The sequence below is a fragment of the Gadus chalcogrammus genome, chromosome 4 (assembly GCF_026213295.1).
Source record: "Gadus chalcogrammus isolate NIFS_2021 chromosome 4, NIFS_Gcha_1.0, whole genome shotgun sequence".
NCBI classification, from domain to species: Eukaryota; Metazoa; Chordata; class Actinopteri; order Gadiformes; family Gadidae; genus Gadus; species Gadus chalcogrammus.
Window position 1 is genome coordinate 10,729,151 of NC_079415.1, and position 12,467 is coordinate 10,741,617.

Consider the following 12,467-nt stretch of genomic DNA (forward strand, 5'->3'; position numbering starts at 1 on the left):
TAAGAAGCAGAAGAAGAAAAGAATCCCCCTTTTGACGAGTTCCCATGAAAGCCCATCTCAGCAAAACAGAGCTGGGTCACAAATTGTTCAGGTTCTGATTAAGTGCTGTACATTAATCTGGGGAACATATAATCCTGGGAACATTTAAGAACACATACTATGTAGAACTGGGGAACATAGGAACATTAAACCCTTGGAGAACACATACAGTATGTAGAACTGGGGAACAGAATACCCCAAGAACATAGGAATAACCTCCAGAAAAGGAAATGTCCTTTTTCAAACTGTCTGTTCTTCTACTATGTTCAGGTCCTTAAGTCCTTCTCACACGTGCTGTTCCAGTATGCTGCTCTAGGTCATCCCTATTGACTCTGGAAGGCACTTTGAAGGGAACATAACATTCTGCATGGGTGCTTTGTCTTAAGGACTCCACATGTCTCCTGTCAGGCTGATAAGAGATCACTTAAACAAGCGGGGGGGCTTCACAACGCAGCCCTTCTCAAGCCCCCCCACTCGTGTCTAACCGCTCGACCGGAAGCCTTTTCCGTCACTAATCATGTTTAAGTTCCGTTCAAATCACCCAATCACATAAGGGAAGTCACAATTGTTGGTGGGCATATTTTTGCTGTGGGTTCCTGTGCGCATGTGTGTGGATGTCAAGGGTGGGGACATCAATAATATCACAAACATATATCAAATTATTTGCTGTAACAGACACTCAGCCGTTAGGAGTAGCATAACAAGCATTCATGAATCACTTTTAGGCCGTCACTCTCTGAAAATATGCATGGAGATGTGCACGCCAATCTTACATGAACAGGTCAGACCCATGATTAGGAGACATGGGGGTTGCATAAGCAAAACCTCGAATAAGTCTTGTATTTGTGTTTGAATTATTTCAAAAGAGGAGTCTGCTTTTTTGAAATGATTTAGAAATTACTTACATTTAAAAGTAATGAATATTGGGGGGGACAACTTGATATTTTTCAGTAGTTGGAGGCGAATCATCCCCTCTTTCCCGCCCGGGATCTGCACTCATGGTGTGTGTGTGTGTGTGTGTGTGTGTGTGTGTGTGTGTGTGTGTGTGTGTGTGTGCGTGTGTGTGTGGAAATCACTTATACATGCATGCTTTGCTTTTAGCAGCTTATCTGGGATGCGTTTCACATGATTGTGAGGAATAGCTTCACAAACAGCTACGGGTCTGAATGATGATGTGTATGTCATTGGTCGTTCAATGAATAAACCATGTTTATACCTTAAACCAAGCATTTCATACAAATGGGTTCATAAAACACATTTGAAGGTTTTCTCAAGCCAAGGCAATGAGTGAGTCATCTTAGCCATCCAGCAATACAACAGCAGGCCTACAATTAACAATTAAGCCAATCAAACCTTTTTTAACTCTGATATATTGAACGTGATCCTCAGCATGTGACATGATACTCATCTTGTGACATGATACTCCTTATGTCACATGATCCTGGATAGTGAAATGATCTGGAACATTGTGTTATATAGGCTCTCCGGCCGCGGTACAGAGAGAGAGGGGGGGGGGGCCTGTTGTCCATCATGGTGGCCTTGGTGTGTTTGGCAAGCTGGCGTTAACCCCCCCCCCCCCCCCCCCCCCCCCCCTCTGCTCAACAACATGTTGACACCTACCTCCCCGTGTGTGGAGATACAACAGAGAGAGGGCCTAATAAAACGAATCGAACGCCTGCGACCAGCGATACTGGGGCTGCTCTGCCCAGCGTTCCTTTATCGTCCGCTAGCATCACACACACCTACATGCACACCCACATGCACACACACACACTCACATATGCCCACACACCCACTCAAACCCACACACTTGGTTCACTAAAAGAGCCTGCAGAGCCAGCTGCAGAAGCTGTGCATGTGGTCTCTTTCTTGACAGCTCAACACACACATCAAACAACTGTTGCACTCTCTCACCATCCCCAATACTTTGTCGCTCCCCCACCCCCTCTCTCCCTCTCTTTATTTACAAGGTTAGCAGAAGCGCTCAGAGGAAGCTCCAACTGCCTTGCAGACAGACAGGCTTTTCCTGACTGCGTGTCTTTCTGTCTTACATTCCGATACATGTGTGTGTTCCCTGTCTGACTGCCTGTCCGTCTGTCTGTATGGTTATCAACTGTCCATCCATCCCTCTCTCCGTATGATGGTCTGTCCACAGCAATACTCCCCTGTTGCCATCCTTTTGGAACGGCCGCTTGCCTACAGTATGTTATGAATGAGGTTATGTGGTGGAGGAGGGACATGCCTCCAAGGGTGCATGCGTGTGTTTGTGTTTGTTCCTTGCCATGCTGTGGGTGTGTTTGTGTGTGTGTGTGTGTGTGTGTGTGTGTGCGTGTGTGTGGTTTACTGCTGTCTGGGCCACACAGGAGAATTTACAACACAGAAGCACCAACACAACAACAACAACAACAACAACAACAACTAGCAGCCCTACGAAACACAGGTGGGGGGGGGGGGGGGGGGGGGGGGAGCATGAGTGATGAATGTTGGGGGAGAATGAGTGAGTGAGGAAAGGACATTAGGAGAGGACACTAGGAGAGGGCACTTTACCCAGTGAGCCTATGTGTCCTTGTGTTTCTATATTCTTATTATCACAAAGCAACTTTTAAAGCCACTTATAAATCATGACTTCTCCTACTCATTCACACTATACAACCAAAACTACCACTTTGTATACTACAAATACCACTATTTTATATTATGCTACAAAAACCAACACTTTGTATACTACAAATACCACTACTTTATACTGTGCTACCCTAATGACAAATTGATGCTATACTATAAATAGCACTACTATTAAAACCACTAGGATATGAGGTAGAGATACAGGAATAAGGAGTATAAATACACCCTGGAACGGGGCAGGGAAGGCCGTCCCCAACACGGGGCCCTCGGTCACTTCCTGTTTGGCCAAACGTCCTCGCCGCTAGTTAGCTCAGGACGGATTAAAGGGCTCCGACAGATGAACGGGTGAAACCCCTACGGGATCTGTTGTTCAGTCAATCAAGGACGGACGGATGGACGGATGGACGGATGGGGGGAGGAGGGGGAGGAGGGGGGAGGGCGGGGTAGGAGGGAGTGATACAGCAGCAGTAGTTGTGTCTCCGAGGGTCGGGGCCGGCGCCACGGCTGCCTCTGCGCTGAGAGACGAGGCTGAATGGGGAGTGAGGCCTTCCAGCTGGACACACACACATACACACACACGCACACACACACACACACACACACACACACACACACACACACGCGCACACACACACACACACACACACACACACACACACACACACACACACACACACACACACACACACACACACACACACACACACACACACACGCACACACACACACACACACACGCACGCACACACACACAAACGATCCTGCACGCACACCCAGACATACAGAAGCCCATGCACTACAGAAGCACAATCCCAGAAACATTCAGGTTTTAATTTTATAATAATCACTACATGCACTAATTTAACCTTTACACCAAAGTGTTACCTTTGCCCTGGATTCATCATTAAGTATTGCACAATGTCAACATTGCATTTTATTTTTAAAAAAATATATACACAATCGTTTCTCATAATATCATTCCCATGACTTCCCTCTGTGTCTGTTTGCTAGAGATAGAGAATCCGGACCTTGCTAAAACTCTTTCGGTGTCTCTCTCCCTTGTCTTCCCTCATGTCTCTGTGCTTTAGAGCAGACCTTACTAAAACTCTCCGTCTCTGTCTGCCCTCGTGAATGGCCTGTCTTGTCTCATCTTGAATTAACAATTGGTGTAATTTCTTGTCTATTTGCCCTGCAGTTCAGTATCACAGGGTTTCTTGTCTTCTGTTGTTTGTGTAGTCCTGCTGTAAGGCAACAACGCAGCCATTATACTAGACTTCTCTTCAAATGAGTAATTTCACTTTTTTATCTACCCAACATTTCATTGTTGGGGTACTTAGCGTTTAGATCTATATTGTATTATTGTTATTAATAGTATATCTCTGTCGGACATTCCAAATAATAGTTCCTTATTTGTGATCTAATAATAACAAATGAATATCAGCACAATAACCATGATCGCTGGCAAAATCAACGTTTCCAGCGTCAGTCCCTCGCCTGCGTGTTGGTGCGTGTGCTGCCGTGACGAAACCTGACGCATTGACATGGAAATGCAGTCGTCTGGATGAGAGGGGCCCGCGGTCCCACCCAACGAGCAGACATTAGCAGGCTAATTGACCTGAACGGCAGGCCCGCGACATGCCCAGACCTGGTGCCCACTAGAAGTCACTCTGGTTCTATTGAGTGCTTTTTGATCCAAAACAATCACGTGTTGCACGGTGAAGAAAAGTCAAAATATAAACTGAAGTGGTGATACGTGTGAATGGGGTTTCTATGGTCCTCCTGATTCTTTTCTGGTGTTTGACCTATCCTGAACTATCCTGCCAGTGTCTGACCAGTTATATAGACAGTATTTATCCTTAATAAAAAGACACCTGTTGAGTGAATGCTGAAGAGTAGTTTTGTGGGTATGTGTGTGTGGGTATAAGATTAGATAAGATATCACTTTATGAACCGCAAAGGAAAATCTTGTGTATGACCAATCTAATTAGTCAATATCAGAATTAAAAACAATAGAGCAATGACTGTAAAGTGCATAAGGAGTTAATGCAGACAGCAGTGCCCAAGAACACTAATAATAGGGTAGGATCAGTAAAATAAGTCAACCAAAACAAGTAAGATGAGTAAAATCATGACTTTGTAAGCAGCACATGGGCCTGAGCAAAAGGAGGAGGAAGGGAGGAGGAAGGGAGGAGGGGTGAGGGGACGGGAGGCGAGGAGGGAAGGGGGGGTGGCCAGGCCGGGGGGGGGGGGGGCGGGGGAGGGGAGGGCTCCTGGGAGGTTCCGCAGGGCTGGGAGCGGGTATATAAAGAGCAGGCAGCTGTCACAGATAGCAAGCAAGCCAGTGTGTTCCACCGTCAGACCTCTGAGAGCTGCTTTTTTTCTCACAGGAGCCTAACTCACTCAACCAGGCACCAACTCTCCTTCAAAACTCTGCTTTCCGTGCCTCCTCCCTCCCCCGGACTTTGATCTCTGTCTCCGAGGGCGGTGTGCAGAGGTGCAACACTACACCTCAGCTCCAGAGACGTATCGAGCCTATTTTTAACCGGATATTCCAAGCGATCAAGAGAGAGCCGGCGGCGAGATGGAGGCGACCACGGAGAGCTACTACTACGACTACGACGAGTCGGAGAACGCCACCATGTGCGACTACTCCGAGTGGGAGCCCTCCTACTCCGTCATCCCCGTCCTCTACATGCTCATCTTCATCCTGGGCCTGTCGGGCAACGGCGTGGTGATCTTCACCGTGTGGCGCGCGCAGGGCAAGTGGCGTGCCACCGACGTCTACATCGGCAACCTGGCCCTGGCCGACCTCACCTTCGTGGTCACCCTGCCCCTGTGGGCCGTGTACACGGCGCTGGGCTACCACTGGCCCTTCGGCGAGGTGCTGTGCAAGATCAGCAGCTACGTGGTGCTGCTCAACATGTACGCCAGCGTCTTCTGCCTCACCTGCATGAGCCTGGACCGCTACCTGGCCATCGTGCACTCGCTCTCCAGCACGCAGCTGCGCACGCGGGGCTACATGCAGATGTCGCTCACCGCCATCTGGGTGCTGTCCTGCCTGCTGGCGGCGCCCACCCTGGTGTTCCGCACCACGCAGCACGACGACGTCAGCAACCGCACGTCCTGCGTCATGGACTTCAGCCTGGTGGTCACCGACAAGGAGCAGGAGAACGTGTGGGTGGCGAGCCTCAGCATGTCCTCGTCGGCGCTGGGCTTCCTGCTGCCCTTCCTGGCCATGATGGTGTGCTACTGCTTCATCGGCTGCACCGTCACGCGCCACTTCAACACGCTGCGCAAGGAGGACCAGCGCAAGCGGCGCCTGCTGAAGATCATCACCACACTGGTGGTGGTGTTCGCCGTGTGCTGGACGCCCTTCCACGTGGTGAAGAGCGCCGACGCGCTCTCCTACCTCAACCTGGCGCCGGGCACCTGCGCTTTCCTGCGCTTCCTGCTGCTGGCGCACCCGTACGCCACCTGCCTGGCCTACGTCAACAGCTGCCTCAACCCCTTCCTCTACGCCTTCTTCGACCTGCGCTTTCGCTCCCAGTGCCTGTGCCTGCTCAACCTGAAGAAGGCCCTGCACGCTAGCCCCGCCGGCTCCCTGTCCTCCCAGAAGACCGAGGCCCAGTCTCTGGCCACCAAGGTGTGACCGCGTCCGCGGCGTCCAACCCGGTGGTGCATCATGGGTATGGTGATGCATGGAGAGAGAGAGAGAGAGAGAGAGAGAGACAGAGAGACAGAGAGACAGAGAGAGAGGGAGAATAAGTGGAGAGACTTGATGTGTTGGTATGCACACTCTGAGACATTTCAGCGACGGCCTGAAGATCACGTCCCGCGTGTCCTCGCCTGGTCCCCCCAGGGTGACCCAGTGGACTGGTGTGGTGGGGTGTTGGGTTACGCCCCCCCTAAACCCCGCTGCGGTGACTGCGACGTTCAGAGCCAACGCACGGGAGCCACTTTGTGAAGGTTCCAACATGCCGGGCAGACGTCACGAAACACACTTGTTTGTTGTGGAGAAGTTGGGAATCGGTTTTGTGGGGGACTTAAGAGCTAAGAACTTGGGACTTAACGTCTGGACGTCTTTGTCCTCTCGAAGAGTTCCACACACACAACAACACACACTGAAAACACACACACACATAACACCGGTCATGTCATCTGCAAGCACTTAAGCCTTGACATCAAATAGATCGCTGCTCCCCATTTGACCAGTTTACACAGCCAGTCAGATGAAGGTGTGCATGTGTGAGTAGTACCAGGGTGCGAGTTAAAGGTGTTACAGTCAGATAATACCGCAAATGTGAGCATAGTGTTGTAAGGAGAGACGGGGGGAGGGGGTCCCAGACGGACAGATGGGACGCGATGACAAATGTTTTCCTACGGGTAGAAGACAACCCAATTAAGACTGCTTCAAAAGACTGTGTGTGTGTGTGTGTGTGTATGTGTGTGTGTGTGTGTGTGTGTGTGTGTGTATGTGTGTGTGTGTGTGTGTGTGTGTGTGTGTGTGTGTGTGTGTGTGTGTGTGTGTGTCTGAGTGTGTGTCTGTGTCTGTGTGTGCGTGTGAAGTAAGAATGTATTTGTATATTCCTCTCTCTAATGACTTAGAATGAGGCTCTTTCAAATCTGTATATAATGTGAATATGAATTGTACTCATGTTTATGATTTTTAATAAAAGGTGCTTTAACCAAAAGCGATTCCCCCTGGTTGTCCTCCTTTACTGTGTGTTCTCGTAAGTCTTGTTGCTAATGTAATTTTCTACCATTCAGTGAATGTCCGTTCTTCCTGTTTGTTCAGCAGGGACGGCAGGCATTCTCGTTCCCATTGTTTTTCATGGGGCTAAAATCAAAGCAATTGTCTACAGGAAATACATTGAAAGAGTACCATATCCGTCTCCCTGCAGTTTCACTGCTCCGTGTCGTAATTGCTGAGCCCGCCCTTTGCTGTGATCAGCCAATTCAGACTTCTTCTTGAAGAAAGTAAACCCGTAAGATTGGTTAATCATCCGCTATAGGGATCTACCCATCTAAGTGTTTAACTCGTAGCACAACACAAGTTGTTTGTCTTGTACAAAAACTGGTATTAGATCAATTGGTTCTACATTTGTTTCAACCAAAAATAATGACAGCCAATTATGTGGTCAGTTAAAGCCGACCGTTTGTGGGAGTATAATTTAAGCCATTAAACAACGGAATTTAACATTGTTCTTGCTACCTGATAGTTACAGCCCGATGATGAACTAACTAGGCTGTAATTAGCTTTTTTTTTCCGGACATAATCACCGCTAACAGCCAGACTGAAGGATAATCCTACCTCCCAACGGGTCGGCCTCCTCTGAATCAACTGGTGCTAATGCCTGTTTGATACACTAATGGTTAATGAGTCGCTACACCGCTGTGTAAAGGTTTAAGACGCCACGAGTGAAATACACCCGTTGGGTTCATTCATACAGGTAGGTCTCCATAGCCGCTTGCTTAATTCCAGTATCACGCTCTCTAAGGGTCTGTGGTCAGTATGCTGCAGTTTAAAAGTTGTTGTCACAGGGGGTCAAGCTGCTCCACAGCTGCGGGCTACTTAACCTTCTCGACTCCCAGCTTCTGAAATGTAGCAAAGTAAACAAACACCAAGATTGCATGTATTGAAGTTTTTATTGAAAAGGGGATCTATGAATTAAGTCTGACATGTGCAATATATTTCTATCGAATTATAAATCGGATGCAACAATGTGAGTGATGTAAACTTGTGAGAGGAAAGCTCCAACCGACAGTTTGAGACAGGACTTAAAGCCTCTGGGAACGTTTTGAATATCCCCCACCTGTCACAAGTGAATATCGTGAAAGATTATCTGAACAGATTACATTCATGGTTTTTCAAGTTTTATGGAGGTAATGTGATCAGGCTTCAAAGCTTCACTGTAACTTTGACTAAACATTACTTCTCGCAATTATTGGTAAACTAATAGGCCAAATACCAGTGTATACAGACCATGTGTACAGAATGACATGAAAAAATTCAAATAAGCCTTTCTCCACAATGGCCTTACATTCTACCGCACAGTTTCTTTGCAGAAAGGTCATACACAAGTCACTCGTGCAATGATGGGAGACCTACCACATACTCCCATCATCGAACATTGTGTAACACAATTTGATTTATGCACTACGTTCCAGGGAGAAATAAGCAAAACAATGTGTATTGCTATATTTATGCATGCAATATAATTGTAACCTAATGATATGGAATATGTGAAGTGGCTGTTATGTTTCCTTCTACCATCCTCTAGTATTTTAAGGTAAGCATGAATAATGCTTTTTTGATTACCTTTAATTAAGCTAAAAAGGATTTGGTCATATAATATTAATTTAAAATCGGTTATATTGCTCAGAAAATGTATATATGTAATACACCATGTAATTTCTTTCTTCTACTGGTTTGTGATCATCTATAAATTAAAGATCTCTGCAAACAAAATTAATCATTGGGTTTGCATTGTGAAAGGCACATGTGAAGTGTACTGATTTTAAAACTCCATTTGGGCAGGTTGTAGATTTGGAAATATTATTTTGCTTGAATGGAGGCTGGGACCAAACCTTCAAACCTTCAAACCCAGAACAACATCTCATTAAGATAGGTCCCAACATAAATGTCCTTCATAATGGTATATTTTATGTAGGATATATGCTTTGTAAACATATGTCCTTCAAAATTGTATATTTTATGAATGATATATCATTTGTAAACAATGCGCAAATGCAGGCTAAAAGTCTGAGTGGTTTATCAGTGAAAACCACTCAGACGCACATCACAATGAATCAGTGAGTTAAATAGAAAGAAAAAAAAAGATTTTGCTTTGTTTAAAAAACAAAACTAACAAACGGCGAGCCGGGCCCATCTCAAGGCATCATAAATCACAACCCAATGACCCAGCAAACAGACAGAGGAAGTGTGAGCGTATTCCACCTCCTCCGTTCAAACAATGGAGACGAGGAGGATGAACACCGGGCCGTTGACCGGATTAGGAGCCCTGATCTGACCCAGAGCCAGGACCTGAGCCAGAGCCAGGACCTGACCCAGAGCCAGGAGTAAGACCTGAGTAAGGAACGGACCTGGAGCCTGTACCAGCACCGCGGTGGAGCCGCGGGAGGAGGTGAATCCTGCCCCGTCTTGCACGACCTCTGGGCTTCCTGCAAGCCTGCGCCCCCCCATCACCCCCCCCCCCCCCCCCCCCCCCCAACCAAGGTTGATGTTGATGATGATGAGAGTGATGGTGGTGGACAGGATAGGAGTCAGCAGGCCAGGCAGGAAGAGCCAAGGCCTGGATGGGGTAGGGGTAGGTTCCTGTCCAGGGAAATCCTGTCTTTCAGAAGCATGTGTCTTGGGGGTGGGGGGGGGGTCAATATGTCATCTTGGGAGATGCAGCAGTGTGCTGAGATGCTGCAAGCCCCGCATCACTTTACAAGCAGATAAACGATTTGTAGGCATTTATGTTGCTCCTACAGGTGGCCTGGGGATATTTGGATTTTGAACGTAATGTTGGTGAGACAGGTATTTTTAAGTTGGACGGGTATCATTAGGTAGGTCACGTATCGTTAGGTGAAACACGTATCTTTAGGTGAAACAAGTATCGTTAGGTGAGACACGTATCGTTAGGTGAGACAAGTATCGTTAGGTGAGACACGTATCGTTAGGTGAGACACGTATCGTTAGGTGAGACAAGTATCGTTAGGTGAGACACGTATCATTCGGTGAGACACGTCTCGTTCGTGGAAACACGTATCGTTAGGTGAAACAAGTATCGTTAGGTGAGACACGTATCCTTAGGTGAAACAAGTATCGTTAGGTGAGACAAGTATCGTTAGGTGAGACACGTATCGTTAGGTGAGACAAGTATCATTAGGTGAGACACGTCTCGTTCGTGGAGACACGTATCGTTAGGTGAAACACGTATCGTTAGGTGAAACAAGTATCGTTAGGTGAGACAAGTATCGTTAGGTGAGACAAGTATCATTAGGTCATACCCGTATCGTCAGGTGAAACACGTATCGTTAGGTGAAACAAGTATCGTTAGGTGAGACAAGTATCATTAGGTGAGACATTTTGTTAGGTGAAACGTTTTGTTCGGTGAGACATGTATCGTTAGGTGAGTCACGTTTCATTAGGGGAGACACACATCGTTAGTGGGGACACGTTGTTTCCGGAAGAGGCAGTGGAAGTGGTCGCGGCTCCATAGGCCGACTCCGGATCTTCTTCTGTTGAGGCTGGGCTGGGGGGTCTTGGAGGGCACAAGGCCTCTCTTCATGCCCTCCTCTATCCTCTCCATTGTGAGGCAGCCTGGGTCCCCCCCCCCTCCACCCTTGCCTCCCAGGGCTAAATGGATGCCCCTGTCATCCACTTGCGCCCGGCCAGCTCTGAGTATCAGCTGCTTCTCATTATGCGTCACAGGTAGAGCTGGCTGGACAAACAGGCTTGTGAGTGAAAGTGATCCTCTTTCACTGAATAAATTGTTGTTTTTAAGCAATAACTAAAGTGGGGGAATTGACAAGGACCCACCATTAATTGCACTTCATACAGAGCATTAATGGGAAACATATTGTTTTGTGACACGTGATGAATAAGAAATCTGAAGGGGTTCTATTGGGCAGCAGTTCTGCTAGCTCCCCCACATTCTCTGGCTTGACACGCAACACACATAAGTCATTCAGACACACACACACCCGCACACACAGATCACCTCTTTACATTGGTTCTTCCTGACAGGTGGTATGTTGAAAAGGCCCTCAAGGCAGATAATCTAAGCAGAGGAAGACATTCTGAATACAGAGTGTTTATCGGAATTCTGACAACAAACAGACGTGTAAAGACAACCAACTGTACTGCAAAACTAACAGAGATTCACCTCAACCTCTTCTAAAATGTGACTGGAACAAAGCAATTTTGTTAGCAATGTAAAGAAATAATGTTTAATTATTTGGCCAATTACGTTTTCTAAAACCTTTTCCTTTTCACATTAATAACTGTCCGATTGCGAGGTTGCTTACGGACTCTTTGATAATACATAGGTAGCCCCCAATTAGATTGCAAGTTAAGTGGCCTAATGGTGTGTTCCTGAAGCCTCGGACGCCAGCGTTCCGAGTCAGAAGTCGGGAAATCTCCCAGCTTTCTTGCGGCATATCTCGGAGGCACACCTCCTTATGGCTGGTTCAGACTACACGATTTCAGTCAGATTTTGCCCCTATTCGTTCGTCGCAGACAAATTTGCGAGTCGTAAACGATTTTGAAAAGTCGGCGACGAGACGAGATCTCGTCTCGATGTGACATGCTTGCGATCTGCGATTTTTTCGTCTGCGACGTTCGAAAACGCTGCGACGAAAGTTTGGCATGCCAGAAATTTGGGGGAATCGCATGACGTATTGTTGGCATGGAGGGAATCCGCGAACAGCTGGAGGTCACGGGCAGTGTTTACTAACTAGTAAAGAACTAACTAGTAAAGTAAAGACTAGTAGAGATGCGCGGTTGGCGGTCAAACTCGCGGACACCGTGGATAATCCACGGGTTGGGTGGATTGGGTGAAAAAAAGCAATCTTAGAGAAATTGCGGGCGGATTGCAGTTGAAATAAATAAATAAATATTAAGTAGGTTAACATATTGACTAGACAAACGGCAAACTGACAAATTTGACATTATATTTTTCTATAATCTCCCCGCTTCTGAAATCTCCACCCAGCGCTCGTCCACTGGTTTTCCATAAGCATTCCACTGTGCGATCATCCCTGCTGCGTATGATCTCACACATTGTTGAAATCGT

At 47.2% G+C, this 12,467-nt stretch overlaps 1 protein-coding gene across 1 annotated transcript; it reads left to right on the forward strand.

Moving 5' to 3' along the window:
* The first annotated feature begins 5,008 nt into the window (after positions 1 to 5,008).
* On the forward strand, positions 5,009 to 7,378 carry LOC130381095 (apelin receptor B-like). Its single transcript, XM_056588524.1, has one exon. The coding sequence runs from the start codon at positions 5,246 to 5,248 to the stop codon at positions 6,311 to 6,313; it is 1,068 nt and encodes a 355-aa protein (XP_056444499.1). The 5' UTR covers positions 5,009 to 5,245; the 3' UTR covers positions 6,314 to 7,378.
* Positions 7,379 to 12,467: the final 5,089 nt, after the last annotated feature.

What these genes read in the sequence shown, in the direction of transcription:
- LOC130381095 (XM_056588524.1), top strand. Translation starts at nt 5,246, where the DNA reads ATGGAGGCGACCACGGAGAGCTACTACTACGACTACGACGAGTCGGAG.